This window comes from Lissotriton vulgaris, chromosome 5, assembly GCF_964263255.1.
Source record: "Lissotriton vulgaris chromosome 5, aLisVul1.2, whole genome shotgun sequence".
NCBI lineage: Eukaryota > Metazoa > Chordata > Amphibia > Caudata > Salamandridae > Lissotriton > Lissotriton vulgaris.
Genome location: NC_141693.1, coordinates 1,208,362,998 through 1,208,384,558, shown reverse-complemented (window position 1 = coordinate 1,208,384,558; position 21,561 = coordinate 1,208,362,998). Strand labels below are relative to the sequence as shown.

The following is a 21,561-nucleotide window of genomic DNA, read 5'->3' as shown; positions in this document are numbered from 1 at the left end:
TTGGCTGTAGCTGGCGGAGAGGATGGGGTCGAGCAAGTGTCTGGCTATGTGGGTTGATGTGCTGACTAGCTGCTTGAGTCAGATGTTGGCGAGGTTCTCCAGGATGGTGGTGGTGTTCTGGTCTCTGGGATTGTCCAGATGGAAGATGAGGTCTCCAAGTAGGATGAAGTCGGTGGATGGGAGAGCTGCCTACAATGGCATTGGGGAATGGAGGGGCATTGGGCAGTCGAGGGGGGGGGGGGGGTTGTTGGCAGTACATGAGGATGACTGCTGAGGGTGGTGTTGGGCCTGGTCCGGATCTGGCAGTGGAGGTGTTTCATGGTCGCGGTTGGGTCATTAGAGTGTGTGGTCAGTTAGAGTGTGCTTTTGTAGACGATGGCAATGCCTCCTCCTGGGCGGTTGGGTGGTCCTTGTGGGTGATGTTGTAACTGTCGGAGATGGCAATGGTGATGTCCGGAGCAGAAGTTGGTTCAGGTTTACGTTAAGGAGGTGTTTGCATTGAGGAATTCCCAGTTTTCTGTGGCATGTTTGTGGAGGGACTAAACGATGAGGAGGATGCAGTTGAGACCGTTGGGTGCGCTGTTGGTCGACTAGTCGGCAAGAGGCACTGGTGTGTTGATGTGGCAGAAAGTGTGTTTTCAGTTTCGGCAGGTGAAGGCTGCAAGGGTATTCTTCAGTGATGCTAGATGGCAGTCTGAGTGGCATCCAGGGTTGTAGGCCAGGAGGCTGCTGGTGTCACAGCGGTGGAGTGTCCGGGAGTCAGGGTCATTTGCACTGAATGCAGTCAATGCACGGACAGGCTTGCCTTTGGCGTGCATTTGGTGCACCAGTGGCACACCTGCTGCACATTGCTGCACAGTGGCCACCATTAGGTAGTGATGCGGGAGGGCTGAACAGCGAAAGGACACTGGAGGGGGTGGGCTGCAGGTGATAGCAGCGTCAACGAGGGAGAGGACAGGGAAAAAGAAACTTTACAAAAGAACAGAAAAGACAAAGCCAAACAAGCAAAGAAAAAAATACAAAGCCAAAGATAGAAAGCAATGGAGAAGAACAGAAAGAGGGACAGGAACGGCAGAAAAAGGGACAGGAGGGCAGCCAAGCAGAAGAGAAGTGACGCTTTACCACTCAACAACCAACAATTAGGCGCAGGCTGGAGCATGCGGGGGGAGGAGGGCTTCGAACATCTGACCTCCGGGTCGGAGGAACCAGCAGCAGCAGATGGAAACAGCAGCATCAGCTACTAGACAGCACTGCGCTGTGGGAAGAGCAAGTCCACTAAGGGATAGTCCCCTGTACACCGAAGAGCTCACTGCCAGGGGGCGAGGAAAGGCAGCACCACCTGGTTGCCTCTTCTGATCTAACAATGGCAACCAGATTCGGTGTTCCTCAGTTCCCTAGCAAGTAACGGCAGATCAAGCTACATACCCATGGGCCTGGGCCCAAACCGGCACACGTATCCCTGGCACCCGCTGCCAACAATGGCCGATCCCAGCAACATGAGCCAGTTGGTGGTGCTCCCCCCCAGTCTTGTGCGGTGTCCTAAGCAATGTGCGTCCTCCGCAGTGCAGGGATTGCTCAGGGCACACTGTACGCCACCCAACGGAGCTAGGCCTGGGCCCCACACAACCCCAGGCCTCCTCGGCTCCTCTTCCCAACTTCTCCTCACCTGGACATTGACACCGATGCTCAATCTGCCACGCTCTCTTCGAATCTGTGATTCATCCAGCAGGAGCCTCAACCAGGTGGGATTTCACAAGCCTGGATACAGCAGTCGCTGCCAAGTCCGCTGGGGAACCACCCGATGCAGGTGATGCAACAGGGCCCCCTTAGATCAGGGGACTCACCCTCCACAGCATCCGAGCAGCACCACATCCTCCGGCCTGTGGTGTAGAGAGGTGAGGCCCATCATGGGCAATCTATTCCATGCACCCCGGTGTAGTGTTGGCACCTGTTATGAGATGCAGACTTCCCTATGTTTGTGCGCAGGAGGGCCTCTACCGATCACAGCTCCAAGGGGCGCCAGGCAGTCTTCTCACACAGATCAGCAATGTGTCTCCATGCAACCTTCCAGACTTCACCACCAGGTAAGGGCGATTGCCGATTCCTCAATGTCTACCGCCATTGCCCAAAGGCTTGGTCACAACGTGGCCCGCCTCCACCATCAGACCGCTGCAATTCCTCCGCACTTCTGCCACCCACTGTGGGTCTCAGACGCAGGCCCAGCGAGGCCTGCATCTGAGACGTATGACATCTTCTATGACATCATTAATATGACAGCAACATTTGCAGTGAAATTATTGATGAGAAGGTAGGGCAGGTGGAGAAAAGCAACACATGAGAAGAGAGAAACATGAAGGTTTGGAAGAAGAAGCACATAAAGGAGAGAAAAACACAGAGGTGTTGGAGAAGCACATGTGTGAGAGTGATACACCAAATACGAGCTGTGGGAGGGATAAAAGCACACAAAGGAAACAGCTGGAAAACACAGGCAATCTCAGAAGAAAAAGAAATCCCTAAAGTGAGTAGTGGAAGGACAGAAGCCAGCCACAAATCAGGAAGATTATAAAGAGGCTATGCTCCAGGGGAGGGACCTACACAGGATGGACAGCTGGGACAAGGAAAAACAATTGAATGAGAACTAAGGACATGAGAGTGACAATAAGGCCAAACAATGGTAGGTAAAGGTATGAGAAAGCTGGAGTTAAACTATAAAGATATTGTAATATTTAAATAAATCTACTGTTCTAAAGGTAGCCAAATCTGGACCCACTAAACATGACATAACAAGGAGACGGTGGAATATAGATCTATCAGGCAACCGTTTTTCCCCAGCAACTGATTAAAACAAATAAAATTGAAAATCCTAAATTGAGATTCCACAATGAGCAAGTCATTGACTGTACTAGTGATATTGGTTTTGGTCAGTATTTTAATCGAGATATAAAGGTTTTATGCAGTACTGTCTTTGAGGTCATTAAAACAAGCACAAAATAAGCGAAAAACAACTTAATGTTTTCATTATCCATTACAAATGTTCTATGCAACAGACTTTTTTTACAATATGAATGGTCTGGTTGCTGATTTATCTGGCAAACGCATAGCTTTACTAATAATCCTATTTCGATCATTTGTCCCAGGAACAGAACATGATATACTCATTAAAGGTTTTCCAGTGAAACCCCAGCACATTACTTTCATTCTTTCTTTCTACATTCACCGAGTTAAAAGAAAACACCACATCAGATACAAATAGGATGTGATACTATATGACAGAATGTTCCCAAAATATAGCATTGTTTTGTTTCACATGACTTACTGAAAATGTCTCCCCAGCAGAGGATTGATCTGATGAGATTTTAAATGCCCCCAGTAGTTGCAGGCAGTCTGTTCAGTTTGGCAACCTGTTCTGTCAGTCACATTTCATATCTTGTAGTGTTCTGACTCAAGTATGTTTTCTTAGATGTTCTGTTAGATGACTTCTTTGAATGAAGGTTTTCTCACATTTTTGACATTTATATGGTCTTTCTCCTGTATGTATTCTTATATGTTTATTCAGATTATCTTTCCGATGGAAACTTTTGTGGCAAAAAATACATATGTATGGCTTTTCACCTGAATGCACTCGATGGTGTGTGTTAAGATGGCTTTTGTGAAAAAAACTTTTCTCACATTCAGTGCATGCATAGGGCCTCACTCTTGAATTTGTTCCTGTATGGTTTATAAACTCTTCCGTTGGATTGTAGCTTTTATCATCACCATTTGTATATGTGCTTGTTCTCTGATTTTGCTCAATGCTTAGTAGTTCTTCATGAACCTGTGCATCCCTCCAGTTACTCTCATCTGATCCTCCAATGGTAGGAGGATTGACATCTACTGGATTGCTGAAGCTGCTTTCACCCTGAGTAGTTTTCTCTCCTCTGAGGTTCTGATAACATTCTGACCACATTTGGTTACTAGAGTTTGGGTCCTTATTGGAACTCTGGAGAATTGTTTTGTCGAATATCCCAGAAAAAGCACAGGGTGCAGTTCCTTCAGAACATTTTGCAGATTCGCCACTTTTCTTTTTTCTGTTTGCACTTGGTTCGCCTATTGGATGAAATTGAGTCAGTAATTAGTATTCCAATTATCAGTCAATATAGAAATATTTCCTTCATTGATGCTGGGGCACCCATGCACTCTATAAATCATATTAACATAACATAACATAACACATTCAGAATTGAGATGTTGTAGTAAGAGAATATTGTAATAAATACTGCTGCTGTGCAAAGAGACTGAATGCTCAAATTGTGATATTTACAGTGTAAACATTAGGTTATACAGTGTGTGAGTGTGTTTGGGGAATGATTAAGATGAACCAAAGGAACACGTTTTAAAGTGTGAAAGCAAAAACAGCTGGTGTTAGGTTATTTTGTTCTGACCATATATTAGAGTCAGCTCCTAGCAATTTATCATTATCACTCAGAAGGTATCAGCCTTATTTGCGCACTTCCTTGAAGTAAACATTTCAAGTGCTTAGAGGGTCATTAATTCAACATTCCTGCCAGTGATCTCGAATATTGATTTGGCATGAGAATTAGAGTGACTTGTCAAGGTATAAGTGCTGAAATTAAGTTATTCTGTTGTGTTTTCCACATAATTATGATTTACTACATTTGCCACAAAATAGTTCATCTACCGCATAATTTTTTGTAACTTAAAAAAGTCAAAAGTTACCAAATAAACAGAGCAAGTTGCTGGTCACCCTTCAGCTACTGATGTTTGTATTAAGTTACAAAATGCATACGAAAAGGTGAAAATGTGATGTGGCTCCAATGCATTTGTACATCAAAGTCATGGGCCACAGAAAGGCCTCTAAATATTTCTTGTTTAGTTGTACTTCAAAACAAGTTATATTCCTTCTTTGTAAAAAATAAATGTCTTGTTTTGTTATTCCTCCAAGTACAGGTTACACCACTGACACTAATGATTTCCTGTTTGGATGTAATTCAAAAAGGGTGAAATACTTTGTGCGTCATTCATTCGAGCAGTAATTTGGCAGATCACCCACCCTAGGCAAAACTAGGTTAGGGAGCACTAGGTAGGAGTACACTACATGCAGTACTTATATGCCTGCATATATTCACTGTCATAGCACAATAGTGGAAATGTTAATCTTTTTCACTATTCTTGTAACACTAATAACGCTAATCTGTTTCAATCTGTTTATTTTACACAAGAACCACAATGCTTCAATGAATATTTAAATGCCTTCCTGGGTAGTTTTTGTGTATTTCGTTGGGTATGCATGACAGGATAAAGCCAAAGGGTTCGACCACGATTTCCTTGAAGAATCTGGGTTGGCATGTCCTGAGGTTGCACACACATTTGTTACCCTTTAAGGTTAGGGGTATAGATGGTGAGCTTGGGGTTAGCTGGGAAACAGACCACCATATCCTGCGGGTGTGCATGGAATCGGTCTGGCACAATCCTGACATTTATGTTGTCTGACAAATGCACTGTTTTACCGATGAGGTACAAGCCGAATTACATTATTGTGTAGAATTTCATCCTAGGAAATAATTCTGTTAATGTTGACTTTTCATACTGCTCCTTTAAAAAAATATACAGAAAGTTCAATTAAGCTTATATCATGAGCTACCTTTTCATCATAGCTCATATTAACTCGCTAACACATCTCCATTTTGCCGCACTGCATGATTCACTGAGACACTATCTCACGTTTGTTCTAAAGGATTTTTCTATATTTGACAGTAACAAGGAAATTGTTCTTTTAGTCTTTCACAACACTCCTCCTTGCTGCGGCAGTAGTGTCCATCTTTTTGCTGTGTGTATATATATATATATATATGTATATATATATTCACTGAAAAAAACATAGGTTATAGACCATATATAGTTAGGAATTAGCATTTACAAAACCTTATTTTACTCACACAAAACCATTGAAATTTGCATATATAGTTAGTTGCACTAACTATATATCGCGCACCCGCAATCCACTGCTGATGATGTCACATATTACATAATTCATGACATGGTCAGTGACATCACTGATGACATCACTGATGATAACTAACTCAAATGACATCACTGATGACAACATCCAGTGACTGTATGTTTCTGTAAAGTTAAAATATGTCTTACATATTGAAGAATGAGTGGATGTATAAGTGTCTGGATGAAGGATTTAGTAGGTGCATGACTGACTGTATGAGAAAGTGATTAAATGTGTCTCACTGAGTGCATGGGTTAGTGACTAAACTGTCTTAATTTGTGCATCATTATATCTGTTGTTCTGTAAACTGCTGCATGTGTTGATCAGTAGCTATATGATTAACTATATGGGTTATTGATTGGTTGCTCAAGTATTTGTATGGGAGAGTGAGTGTGTGTGTGGGTGGCTGGGAGGTGTGTGACTATGTGCATAGATGTGTGAGCAGTTGATTCACTAGATGTATGGATTCAAAACTGCATGTGGAAACAGCTGTATGGGTGGTTGACTGTGTGCATGTGTGTATTGGTGAGTGAATGGATATCTCAGTGCTACATGTCAAAGTAAGTACATATGTAAAACACAGTACATGTGAGGGTTGACATATATAAATAACTGTGTATAAGAGCCAGTGAATGTGTGAGTGGCTGTATGGATCATTGTAAACTTGTATCAGTGATTGTATAAGAGAATAAATATGTGTTAGAATATGTTTGAATAAGTAAGGTGTGTATCACTGTATAGTTGAGGAAATGGAGGTGTGATTGATTCTTTGCATGACTGACTAGGTGTATGAGTAACTCCATGGATGAGTGACAGTATGTGATTGTCTGTTTACACTGAGTGTATCTAAGGTTATATTAGAGTCTGAAGATGTTCATCGTATTATCACATGAATGATGTCATCAGTGATGTTATCAGTGATGTCATTTGAGTTGTCATCAGTGATGTCATCAGTGATGTCACTGACCATGTCATGAATGATGTAATATATGACATCATCAGCAGTGGATTGCGGGTGCGCGATATATAGTTAGTGCAACTAACTATATATGCGAATTTCAATGGTTTTGTGTGAGTAAAATAAGGTTTTGTAAATGCTAATTCCTAACTATATATGGTCTATAACCTATGGTTTTTTCAGTGAATTTTCAAGGTTTTGTAAATGCTAATTCCTAACTATATATGGTATATAACCTATGGTTTTTTCAGTGAATTTCAATGGTTTTTTTAATAGCAAATATCAAAAGCTGTAAAATGCATTCTTCTTTTAAAGAAAAAATATATTTTATATGTATTTAATATATTTTTTTTATGTATACAGTTTTTTATAGTTACATCCACTGGGCTCACAGGTATGCTGATAACAGAAATTTACACAACCTCAATTTACAAAATGTGGAAATCAACTATATTGGCCAGAGAGGATTGAGATGTCACCAATTGATTCCAACATGCGTTACAACATGCAAGACATCTACAGAGGAGATGGTGTGCACTTCTCAGATGAGGGGAATAGAATATTCCTCCTGAATTTAAGACTGTGCATTGGAACCTACTTGTAGGTAGCTAAATCAGCCACAGAACCCAAAAGCTCTTTTCAGAGCTATCCTACCTCTGATCATTCAAACCGTTTATATCTTTTTCTAACTTTTTTCACCAAAGTAGGCTCCCCGGTACGCTTACCGGTGCGCGTACCGGGCGCTCCCCCCCCCCACCGATTTTTTTATTTTTTTATTTTTTGCCTATATGAGCATCCTAAGCCCCCCTCAGAAAACCTAGAGGGTCAGGAAGTGTCTACCGTGCCCCCTTCTACCCATTCCCAACATTGTTTGCCCTCCATCTTGTGTCTCAATTCTACGAAACACAAAATGGAGGACTCCCGTAGCGCTGCCGGTACGCGTACCGGGGCGCGCACCGGTAAGCGCTCGCTAAAAAAAGGTGGGAAAGTAATTTACAGAAAAACCACTGGAGACACTTTCATCAAATATAGAATAGGCCCTACTACATAGCAGTCCCTACCATTTACCCAAATTTGGTGGTATTCCATTGAGCCATTTGGGATGTAGCTCTGTCTAAATATCCTGAGGTAAATTACATGACAAAAACACATATGAAACTGTTTGAATTTTCAACCAATTAAAATGTTACTTACATTTTGTACTTTTATGTGCTGACATTTGATTGGTTAAGTACATGAATATATATAAAAAAAATTAGAGAGAAACACAGCCATTTTGACTAACACTACCTAAGGTACATTTGGAAAAGAATTTGACAGAAAACTTCCACTACTTTGAAGAAGGTAAGTTGTTAATTTGAAAGGAGAACTATGTTATGCACTTTAAGTTAATTTGGGAAAACGTTTTCAGATAGTTATATACTGTCCCTCAATAAGAGTTAGACATTGAGAAAGGCTTATTTATTTAAATTATTGATTGAGTTAGGCTTCTGTGGTATAATTATGAATTTACTTAGACTTCATCACAGGCACTTTTTAATAGTTCTACTTCCTGCCTGAAACCATACACTGCCCAAAGATAACTTCACTGTTAAAAACTCACAAGTACCTGTCTGAACTTAAACCCAACAGTGCCCTATCTCTACTGATATATTTATTTTTTATGCAATTTACAGCAAGAAAATGGAAGCACAACAAAATGAAAATAATATTTCATTTCAAATAAATATGGAAAACAATCCTAAAGAAGACAAAGAAGAAATAGACTTTTTGGATGACACTGTAGACCAAGACTTAATTAAATGTGTTGAAGAAATTGAATCATGGAATGAAAAGGAGGACATACCAGATGAATTAATGTTGCAAATTCTTTTAGATTTTGAAAAATCGCAACAATAAATTTAAATTTAAAAAGATAAAATTGTTTGAGACATTATTCATTTTTATATGAAAATTATGAAATAGTACCCAAAAATATATAATATAAAGTGAGACTTAAAATATACTGTGCAACTTTTTTGTGTTACATAGTAAGTTTGCTCATAGTTACTTCCTTTCTCCAACTATATTATCTCCAATGTGTATTTAACATCTCTTTATCATCTCCTGCCTCCATATTGTTTCTGCTTTCCTGACAGACTATGGTATGAATTCCATATACCACAATAACTTCTGAAACAACATGCAAGATATCTACAAAGGAGACGGTATATATTAAATTTTAGACTCTGCATTGGTACCTACATGTTGCTACTTAAATAAAAAAAATAAAAAAAACAACAAAAAGAACAATCAATAAACATACAATATTTGAAAAGTCTATCATTCTTTTTTCCCCATAGTATGCTCCCCGGTCCGCTTCCCGGTGCGCGTACCGGGCGCTCCCCCCGCAAAAAAAAAAGGAAAAAAAAACATTTTTTTTTTTGCCCCGCGGGGCCCTTTTAAAGCCCTCACATTAAACCTAGGGGGTCAGGGAGCATCTACTCTGCCCCCTTATAGTCATTTCCCCCTTTGTTTTGGCGACCTCTTGTGTCTCGATCCTACCGAGACACAAGATGGCGGCCGCTCCGGACTGTTTAGAATGTTTACAGACACCCGAGAGCCAATCAGCTTTCCGCGCGCAAGTCACGTAGCGCGCCCGGAGCGCTCCCCGGTGCGCGTACCGTGGCGCGCTTACAGATATATATATTTTTTTTAACCTAAATTTCTCAAAATCCACTAGAGCACATATCTTGAGACCTAGCAAAGGCACATCGGACTACCAGTCCCTACAATTTTGCCAAGTTTCATAGAAATCCATTCAGCCGTTCGAGCTAAAAGTGAGTCCAACCGCCCTATGGAAAACTCAATGTTAAAAACACGTTTTGGGACCCCCCTTTTTTCTCGGCCCCCACTTCACGAAACCCCCCCAAACTTTCAGCGGAGGCTCAGAAACAAAATGTGCCATTTTCCTGAAAATCTCAGCCAATTCCTTCCATCAACGTCAAAGTTATTCAACATAGAATTTGCAGAAATCCCTATTCAAAAAAATCCTAACTATATATACCTACTGGCGACCGCCAGTAGGTTATATATATATATACAGACCCCCCAGGACATAGCGGCATGGATTAGCAAATTTAGCGGCATAAAAATGGAAATTTAGCGGCACAAATATGGAAATTTAGCGGCAATTTTGCGGCATTTTATTTGGCAGTTTTTCCTATAACAAACACAGATATCTTAGTGGGCACTTTTGTAAAAATTGTGGCATTTTTACAAAAGTGCCGATTTTGTGACAAACCGCAAAATTGCGAAATCCTGGAGGGTCTGACTAGTGGAGAAGTTACCTACGTCATGGCAGGTGAGCGTTGTGAGGGGAGGGACTCCTTTAAAGAGTCATTTTCTTTCTGTATTTCCCTTCTCTTCTTGAAACGCAAGAGCAGCAACATTGTGGTGTCACCAGGGCTTTAAGCGGAAGCTTTTTCAATATTATATGTAACAAGCCATAGTTGCAATTATTTATCTTATGCAACTAATAACCATTGACAAAGCCAATAATCCTGACTTGTTGTAGGTATGATGTTACTTGTTGTATCACATATCTGGATGCAATGACAGAAACAGCAAAATACAAGTCGGGCAGCACACTATGCTAAGCAAAGATTTTTTGCGTAAGTGTTTTAGTTGCGGGTCCCCAGAGCAAAGTATTCTATGTGCCAGGTCCACAAACCCTTAAAATATTGGTTGAGCTGGTGTTAGTTTCATGAGGTTGCGACATCCAACTGGAGGTCCTCCATTCAGCCCGCAGGAACCACTTAGATGGTGTTGTGGAGTGGGGTTGAGTTCCTCTCCACCCTTAGCGGCCACTGCAAGCCCCGATCCAGAAGATATGTTGGGCCCATCAGTCCCTGGACTTGGGAATGAAGGGCTTGTCTATGGAATACTGGTGCATGCAGAGCACATGTAAATGCTCCTCAGAAGGCAGCCTGGCGTTGGGCATGGGAGATTGAGGGTGGACGTGCATGATTCTCAATTCTCATTTAAAAATGGGACGCCCAAAAACAAATACAATAGAACGTGCAAAAAAGATTGGCAGCCACCTTTGGAAAAAGTCTACTAACCCTATTGAACTGGATTAATATTACAATTTGAGCAAATGTTACCCTTCAAACAGCTATTTACAAACTGCTAATTTATCACACACAAACCTACACATCAACAGAATTTATAGAACAATAGCAAGCAAAAGAATGTAACCACTGTAGTCAACCTTGAATTGTGTCAAAATTACAATTATTGTGCTGGTTTGTACACAATTGAAGAAGCTATGCACTCACACAAATCTGAAATGCAAATACTGCCCTGGGCAACGCAAACTCTTAAAATTCCAAAATAGAAAGATGGATTTCCACGCCGATAAGTCCTATGCAGGAAAGCAATAAACCACTTTCACTGGAAAGTTGATATTTTGATTAAAGCCTTGCTTGCTCCTTTCTAAAATCACGGAATACAATTCTCCTACTTCTGTCCCAAAATCTCCCTCCTAACAGTGTACCCATCCATCCTTCAGTCACACAGCTTCATCTCTAGTCGACCTACAGCTCTCAGTTAAAATGACGAGGTCTGCCCATAAACCATTCGAAACTCAGTTGTATTATCGCCCTCGGAAGGATGAAAGATAGAGTTGGAACAGCTCACAGTAAAATCTGACCACGTACATACCTGTTTCTCCTGTACTGGCCAAACCTGCGACCTGCTCAGCGCCAGTATACACATCGAAGGCGAGAGTAAGGCCAGGCTGCCTGGATCCAAGAGGAAGCAGTTCCGATTATACTCTGTTTGACACATTTTGCAAAGGTGTTTGTGCCTACTTTGAAAACATGATTGCGTGCAAAAAAGAAGCTTCCTTGGATGCCGGTCAATTGTTGTTGTGATGCACTTGTTTTAGCTATGCTGGCTGTGCGTCTTTTTTAAAACATCTATCATGGTATGTCAGGGGACGGATGGATGCCCCTAAGTGTAGAAATACATAATTCCGGAGCACGAGGACATCATTGAAATCGGAATGAGTGGATTTACAAGGGAGTCACACTTTGCACCAAAGGGAGATCCACCTTCCACAGAGATGTGTGCAGGCTGCTGCAATCGATTTTTGTGTCTGACTCGCCTTTCATCTTTTCTACACGGCGTGTTAAATTCAGCACCTACTTGCTGTAAAATGTACGTGTGCTAATCTGAAAGCACATTGTTGGTTGTGATTGCTGTGATTACTGTAAAGCAGCAAGATTGGTGTTTAGTCCCGCCGGCAATAGCCGAACTGAATGGAACGTGTTTGCGCTCTCAGACGTGGTGTCAGAAGCCCCCTTCATCAATACCCCCACTCACAGGTGGCAGTCTTGCTGGAGCCATGAGCTGTCCCGGCCTCTAATCCACAAGGCGTGTACAATTACTCACACCTCTAAATGAGCTAGTACGGCACGACGTAGTGACGTGTGCCCGTACAGCCAATCAGAGGTCACCATTATGTTTGCTGTCTGTCAAGACCCTTTTTTGCGGCAAAAAACATAAATATCGCGGTCATCGCGCTATTGCGCTGATTTCGCGATTTTATTGCGAATCGCGAAATCGCGAAATACTGGAGGGTCTGATATATATATATATATATATATATATATATATATATATATATATATATATATATATATATATATATATATATGTATATGTATATGTATATATATGTATATGTATATATATATGTATATGTATATGTATATATATATATATGTGTATATGTATATGTATATATATATGTGTATATGTATATGTATATGTATATATATATATGTGTATATATATGTATATGTATATGTATATATATATATGTGTATATATATGTATATGTATATGTATATATATATGTGTATGTGTATGTGTATATATATGTATGTATATATTACCTACTGGCGGTCGCCAGTAGGTATATATAGTTAGGATTTTTTCTCTATGGGATTTTTGAAAATTCTATGTCTAATAACTTTGGCGTTTGTGGACGGAATTGGCTGAAATTTTCAGGAAAATTGAACATTTTGTTTCTGAGCAGCCCCTGACAATCTGGGGGGGTTTCATCAAGGGGGGGCCGAGAAAAAAGGGGGGTCCCAAAACGCGTTTTTCCCATGTTAATTTCCATAGGGCGGTTGGCCTCACTTTTAGCTCGAACGGCTGAATGGATTTGCACTAAACTTGGCAAAATTGTAGGGACTGTTAGCCCGATGTGCCTTTGCTAGGTCTCAATATATGTGCTCCAGTGGATTTTGAGTAATTTAGGCTCAAAAAAAGATATATATCTGGGCGGAGCCTAACCACACATCTGATCTGATTGGCTGTCAGCACTTCATCCAAGAAGTGTTGGCAGCCATCTTGGGACCAATATACATGATAGCACCTCATTAAAAAGCATTGTAGTTAATAGAGGGTTTTAGGACTTTAGTTACATTATAAATCATTTGTTGATGGTACCATACTCGTTTTAGGAATTGTGGTGGGTTCTAAGGTGATTTTACCATGTGAAAAAACCTTCTGCTGTGATATCATGAATATTGTTTGAAAGAAAACTAATATCTCATGATTTTCCCACAGTGGTTTGGAAGGGGATCTATAAGCTAAACTGAAAGCATATTTTCTGTAAATTCACATTATCTTTCTCAGTCATGTGAAAATGAAGTCTGACATTCTCAGTAAAACATGTACATCCAACAAGGACAGAGACTGTCAGTTGATTCCTTTGTGTTCTACTGCAGCCTCCTAGAGTGTTCTAAAGAACAACTAGAGCGCTAACAGTCCTACTTATTACAAAGGTATGGCACACCTGAAGCCATCTTGATTGGAATAAAGTGGTAACTCTTAAAACATTTAATTTAAAAAGAAACAACATGAGGGGGTATATTTTGCCATAGAAAGTATGATTAGTGCTGCAGAATGAAAAATTAGGGCACATTTTGAGTGACTTCTCAAATCCTTTTCTATTTCATTAAAACATTCTGACATGCAGTCTCCCAAAATGGCCACCAGAGACAAAAGAGCCCAAATGTAGCCCAAATATCACCCAGATGTAGCCCAAGTATAGCCCAATGACAGAATGTCTCAGAGTGTTCTAAAGAACAACTAGAGCGCTAACAGTCCTACTTATTACAAAGGTATGGCATACCTGAAGCCATCTTGATTGGAATAAAGAGGTAACTCTTAAAACATTTAATTTAAAAAGAAACAACATGAGGGGGTATATTTTGCCATAGAAAGTATGATTAGTGCTGCAGAATGAAAAATTAGGGCACATTTTGAGTGACTTCTCAAATCCTTTTCTATTTCATTAAAACATTCTGACATGCAGTCTCCCAAAATGGCCACCAGAGACAAAAGATCCCAAATGTAGCCCAAATATCACCCAGATGTAGCCCAAGTATAGCCCAATGACAGAATGTCCCAGAGTGTTCTAAAGAACAACTAGAGCGCTAACAGTCCTACTTATTACAAAGGTATAGCACACCTGGAGCCATCGTGATGGGAATAAAGTGGTAACTCTTAAAACATTTAATTTAAAAAGGAACAAAATGAGGGGGTATATTATGCAATAGAAGGTATTATTAGTGCTGCAGAAAGAAAAATTAGGGCACATTTTGAGTGACTTTTCAAATCCTCTTCTATTTCATTAAAAAATTCTGACATGCAGTCTCCCAAAATGGCCACCAGAGACAAAAGAGCCCAAATCTAGCCCAAATATCACCCAGATGTAGCCCAAGTATAGCCCAATGACAGAATGTCCCAGAGTGTTCTAAAGAACAACTAGAGCGCTAACAGTCCTACTTATTACAAAGGTATGGCACACCTGAAGCCATCTTGATTGGAATAAAGAGGTAACTCTTAAAACATTTAATTTAAAAAGAAACAACATGAGGGGGTATATTTTGCCATAGAAAGTATGATTAGTGCTGCAGAATGAAAAATTAGGGCACATTTTGAGTGACTTCTCAAATCCTTTTCTATTTCATTAAAACATTCTGACATGCAGTCTCCCAAAATGGCCACCAGAGACAAAAGAGCCCAAATGTAGCCCAAATATCACCCAGATGTAGCCCAAATATAGCCCAATGACAGAATGTCCCAGAGTGTTCTAAAGAACAACTAGAGCGCTAACAGTCCTACTTATTACAAAGGTATAGCACACCTGGAGCCATCGTGATGGGAATAAAGTGGTAACTCTTAAAACATTTAATTTAAAAAGGAACAAAATGAGGGGGTATATTATGCAATAGAAGGTATTATTAGTGCTGCAGAAAGAAAAATTAGGGCACATTTTGAGTGACTTTTCAAATCCTCTTCTATTTCATTAAAAAATTCTGACATGCAGTCTCCCAAAATGGCCACCAGAGACAAAAGAGCCCAAATCTAGCCCAAATATCAGCCAGATGTAGCCCAAGTATAGCCCAATGACAGAATGTCCCAGAGTGTTCTGAAGAACAACTAGAGCGCTAACAGTCCTTCTTATTACAAAGGTATGGCACACCTGAAGCCATCTTGATTGGAATAAAGTGGTAACTCTTAAAACATTTAATTTAAAAAGGAACAAAATGAGGGGGTATATTTTGCCATATGAATTATGATTAGTGCTGCAGAAAGAAAAATTAGGGCACATTTTGAGTGACTTCTCAAACCCTCTTCAATTTCATTAAAAAATTCTGACATACAGTCTCCCAAGATGGCCACCAGAGACAAAAGAGCCTAAATGTAGCCCAAATATCACCCAGATGTACCCCAAGTATAGCCCAATGACAGAATGTCCCAGAGTGTTCTAAAGAACAACTAGAGCGCTAACTGTCTTACTTATGACAAAAGTATGGCACACCAGAAGCCATCTTGATTGGAATGAAGTGGTAAGTCTGAAAACACTCAATTTAAAAAGGAACAACATGAGGGGGTTAATTTTGCCATAGAAAGTATGATTAGTGCTTCAGAAAGAAAAATTAGGGATCATTTTGAGTGACTTCTCAAATCCTCTTCTATTTGATTAAAAAAATTCTGACATGCAGACTGAAACATGCACTTTGAATACTAGCAGCAGACGTCCCTGGTGAGCAGTAGCTTTACTACAGTGATCTAATGTGCAACTAGAGTGCTAACATTCAGAATTTATGGCAAATGTGTGACACATCTGAATGCCTTCTTGATGGAACCAAAGTAAACAAGCATTGAAAATGCAATAGATCTCGCCCTCGTTTAAGTTAAAGCCATTCTGTTTATAATGAGGTGGCTTTTTAGCTTTGCTTTTATTAGTGTTTTTTCAACTTTCATGTAAATAACATGCATCTGTATGCATATAAGTATATGTATGCATGCATTTATGTTTGTATTTATATAGATATACAGATGATATATGTTTATATATGTATGTATGTATATATATATATATATTCACTGAAAAAACCATAGGCTATAGACCATATATAGTTAGGAATTAGCATTTACAAAACCTTGAAAATTCACTGAAAAAACCATAGGTTATAGACCATATATAGTTAGGAATTAGCATTTACAAAACCTTGAAAATTCACTGAAAAAACCATAGGTTATAGACCATATATAGTTAGGAATTCGCATTTACAAAACCTTATTTTACTCACACAAAACCATTGAAATTCCATATATAGTTAGTTGCACTAACTATATATCGCGCACCCGCAATCCACTGCTGATGATGTCACATATTACATCATTCATGACATGGTCAGTGACATCACTGATGACATCACTGATGACATCTCAAATGGCATCACTGATGACAACATCCAGTGACTGTATGTTTCTGTAAAGTTAAAATATGTCTTACATATTGAAGAATGAGTGGATGTATAAGTGTCTGGATGAAGGATTTAGTAGGTGCATGACTGACTGTATGAGTGAGTGATTAAATGTGTCTCACTGAGTGCATGGGTTAGTGACTAAACTGTCTTAATTTGTGCATCATTATGTCTGTTGTTCTGTAAACTGTTGCATGTGTTGATAAGTAGCTATATGAGTAACTATATGTGTTATTGATTGGTTGCCCAAGTATTTGTATGGGAGACTGAGTGTGTGTGTGGGTGGCTGGGAGGTGTAGGACTCTGTGCATAGATGTGTGAGCAGTTGATTCACTAGATGTATGGTTTCAAAAGTGCATGTGGAAACAGCTGTATGGGCGGTTGACTGTGTGCATGAGTGTATTGGTGAGTGAATGGATATCTCAGTGCTACATGTCAAAGTAAGTACATATGTAAAACACAGTACATGTGAGAGTTGACATATATAAATAACTGTGCATAAGAGCCAGTGAATGTGTGATTGGCTGTATGGATCATTGTGAACTTGTATCAGGGATTGTATAAGAGAGTAAATATGTGTTAGTATATGTTTGAATAAGTAAAGTTTGTATAACTGTATAGTTGAGGAAATGGAGGTGTGATTGATTCTTTGCATGACTGACTAGGTGTGTGAGTAACTCCATGGATGAGTGACAGTCTGTGAGTGTCTGTTTACACTGATTGTATCTAAGGTTATATTAGAGTCTGAAGAGGTTCATCGTATTATCACATGAATGATATCATCAGTGATGTGATCAGTAATGTCAAATGAGATGTCATCAGTGATGTCATCAGTGATGTCAATTGAGATGTCATCAGTGATGTCATTTGAGATGTCATCAGTGATGCCATCAGTGATGTCACTGACCATGTCATGAATGATGTAATATGTGACATCATCAGCAGTGGATTGCGGGTGCGCGATATATAGTTAGTGCAACTAACTATATATGGAATTTCAATGGTTTTGTGTGAGTAAAATAAGGTTTTGTAAATGCGAATTCCTAACTATATATGGTCTATAACCTATGGTTTTTTCAGTGAATTTTCAAGGTTTTGTAAATGCTAATTCCTAACTATATATGGTCTATAACCTATGGTTTTTCAGTGAATATATATATATCTATATATATATATGTATGTGTATGTATATATATATATATATTCACTGAAAAAACCATAGGTTATAGACCATATATAGTTAGGAATTAGCATTTACAAAACCTTAATTTACTCGCACAAAACCATTGAAATTCGCATATACAGTTAGTTGCGCTAACTATATATCGCGCACCCGCAATCCACTGCTGATGATGTCACATATTACATCATTCATGACATGGTCAGTGACATCACTGATGACATCATCCAGTGACTGTATGTTTCCAGTAAAGTTAAAATATGTCTTACATATTGAAGAATGAGTGGATGTATAAGTGTCTGGATGAAGGATTTAGTAGGTGCATGACTGACTGTATGAGAGAGTGATTAAATGTGTCTCACTGAGTGCATGGGTTAGTGACTAAACTGTCTTAATTTCTGCATCATTATATCTGTTGTTCTGTAAACTGCTGCATGTGTTGATCAGTAGCTATATGAGTAACTATATGGGTTATTGATTGGTTGCCCAATTATTTGTATGGGAGACTGAGTGTGTGTGTGTGGGTGGCTGGGAGGTGTGTGACTCTGTGCAGAGATGTGTGAGCAGTTGATTCACTAGATGTATGGGTTCAAAAGTGCATGTGGAAACAGCTGTATGGGTGGTTGACTGTGTGCATGAGTGTATTGGTGAGTGAATGGATATCTCAGTGCTACATGTCAAAGTAAGTGCATTTGTAAAACACAGTACATGTGAGAGTTGACATATATAAATAACTGTGCATAAGAGCCAGTGAATGTGTGAGTGGCTGTATGGATCATTGTGAACTTGTATCAGTGATTGTATAAGAGAGTAAATATGTGTTAGAATATGTTTCAATAAGTAAGGTGTGTATAACTGTATAGTTGAGGAAATGGAGGTGTGATTGATTCAGTGCATGACTGACTAGGTGTGTGAGTAACTCCATGGATGAGTGATAGTCTGTGAGTGTCTGTTTACTCTGAATGTATCTAAGGTTATATTAGAGTCTGAAGAGGTTGATCGTATTATCACATGATTGATGTCATCAGTGATGTCATCAGTGATGTCATTTGGGTTGTCATCAGTGATGTCACTGACCATGTCATGAATGATGTAATATGTGACATCATCAGCAGTGGATTGCGGGTGCGCGATATATAGTTAGCGCAACTAACTATATATGCGAATTTCAATGGTTTTGTGCGAGTAAATTAAGGTTTTGTAAATGCTAATTCCTAACTATATATGGTCTATAACCTATGGTTTTTTCAGTGAATTTCAATGGTTTTTTAATAGCAAATATGAAAAGCTGTAAAATGTCAAGTACGTGGTAGGGAAAAACATTTTCGTATTTATGCACGCTGATGTGCTTTGAACGCTGCCCCCCCCCCCCTCCTCTTTTCTTTTAAAAATTGGAAGAAACAAAAAGTATTCCCTTCCATAAATAACCCAAGACTTTTATTTTGTTATGGCAAGGGAACGAAATAGAGAATAAACTATAGTTGGTCACCATGGGGTTTAAAGAAGGGATGGTTCTTCACCAGATTAGATATTTACCCAGACCCTCATTCTCCAATGTGATGAACTAGGCTAAAATTCTTCTGGTGCCTGCACGCTGTTACAGAATATCACCCTAAAACATTGAATCTCCCAAACACCAGATTGAGTTGAACCCCACAGTAAGCCTTATTTCTTCAGGGCCTCAGAATTTCTTTTGCTTTGCTCATGGAAATTGTGGGATATAGGAGAGATAAGGTGTCACCATTAAGAAAAGGTAGTATTTAAATTTGCATATCAATTATGTTAAACCTTTTAGGCATATGATATGCTAGCTTGAACTTATGCTTTACATTTGAAGCCGAATTCAACAGCTTAAGTAAGTAGGTTTTCGTAGTTGTAACTTTAAAGGGTGATCTAGCAAGCTGTAAAGATTTTCTAAAACAGTGGAGCGTATTTAGTTTTTTAATGTACATGTTTATGAAACGATTACACAAATGAAACATTTGTGAGTTTTAAATTTCCGGAGAAGTATAATTCACCAATAGCTTTCTCTGTAGAAATTTTTCCATTAACAATCCCAGTTCCATCACCCGCCCAGGATATCACTACTGTTAGTTGTCATTGTTGCTTCTGTTTTAATAAAAAATGTTTTAAGGTGTTTACTGTTTTTGTTGCGATGTATATATTTATAAGTTATTAAAGTGTTATAATCCTACTAATTTTTTATCGATTATTGCTCTTTAAGATATTCCCTGTCTACAAACAAAGAAGAATAGGAATATTCTGTCTCCCTTTGCAGATAGTGAAGGATAGGTAATGCGGACTTTTGTCCCCCGTTGTAATCCGTCATGCCTGTTTTTCTCCCCACTGATTGATTGATTGGCTGGACATTTATTGTTCAAGGAATAGTTCTTTCGAGGTATTCTCTGTTTGCAAATAACGTGGAATAGAAATATTCTGTCTAGTCTTTGCAAGTAGTGAAGGGTGGGTAATGCGGACCTTTGTCCCCCGTTGTAATCTGTCATGCCCATCTACTCCCCACTGATTGATAAACTAGTTCCACCCGGACCATTTATTAGAGGTACATCATCTGGCTCAACCGGAGGGTACCCCTAATAAAGAAGACATATGTAAAATACGAAGTAATCACTGTATCCTGTTAAACAGAAACTTTAGCATGAAACACACTTGAAAAGGAAGGGAAAGAAATCGAACAAAATCAGTAGGCCACTGATGAGTTTTTGCCTTCGCTAGAAATAAGAAACATGAAAGTGGTGAGAGAAGCCAAGCTTGACGTTATGGCAGCCACGAGGTAGCTAGGCTCCGCCACCCCCCCCCCACTGCTCCAAACATGTCTGTCCCACCGCCCGCCACGCCCAATAACGGTAACATGAAATAGATACAAATCAGCAGATACCTACCCCCATTCCGGAAACTCCCGAAGTGCAACAGGTTCGCGGCTACGCCCATCCGGAAGACGAGGCCTTCGGCACGTGTAGGGCGGGTCCTGCTGGCAGCCGTCGGCCGGGGAGGTCGTCGCGTAAGGTGGGCCAGGAGAGGAGCCGAGGCCGACGGGATCCCTTGTCCCATCCTCTTCTTTTTTCAATAATGGCTGCGACAACGGGGGGGGGATGTCTTGCACATGCCACCGACCCCCCCCTCCCCTCGTATCTCCTGGTCTGGCCCCGGCTTGGTATGAGCTCCCCGTTCGGTCCTGAAGCGGCACCCTGCAGGCCACGGGGGGGATGTCTTGCCTCTGCCTCCGACCCCCCCCCCTCTTATCGCCTGGTCCGGACATCACGGATATCAACGCCAGGTGTCGGCGTGGGGTGCGCTGGGAGGGAGAGGCGGCGCGAACGTGCCTCTCCCACCCCCCCAGGTGGGGGCCCCTCAGCTGCACCCCCAACGCTCCACTCACCCAACAAAAGGTCTCGTCCACTATTGCGAGGCAATGATGCTCCACTCACCCAGAGGGGGTCTTGTCCACTGTTGCGGTGCAACGGCGCTTCTGAGTTCAGCTAGAAAATGAGTCCTGCGTCCAGAAACTTTCTCCTCGACTTTGAAGATTCTATAAGAGCCACGGGGGCCCCCGACCCCCGCAGACACCCCC

The 21,561-nt window shown here is 40.3% G+C and overlaps 1 protein-coding gene across 1 annotated transcript in view; it reads right to left on the bottom strand.

Moving 5' to 3' along the window:
* Window positions 1-2,911: 2,911 nt before the first annotated feature.
* The window catches only part of LOC147712287 (uncharacterized), a 215,507-nt gene continuing 196,857 nt past the window's right edge, over window positions 2,912-21,561 (bottom strand). Inside the window, exon 9 of the mRNA XM_086923018.1 lies at window positions 2,912-4,086. Within this exon, the coding sequence (XP_086779144.1) occupies window positions 3,443-4,086 (644 nt within the window). The 3' untranslated portion in view covers window positions 2,912-3,442. The remainder of the gene's footprint in view (window positions 4,087-21,561) is intronic.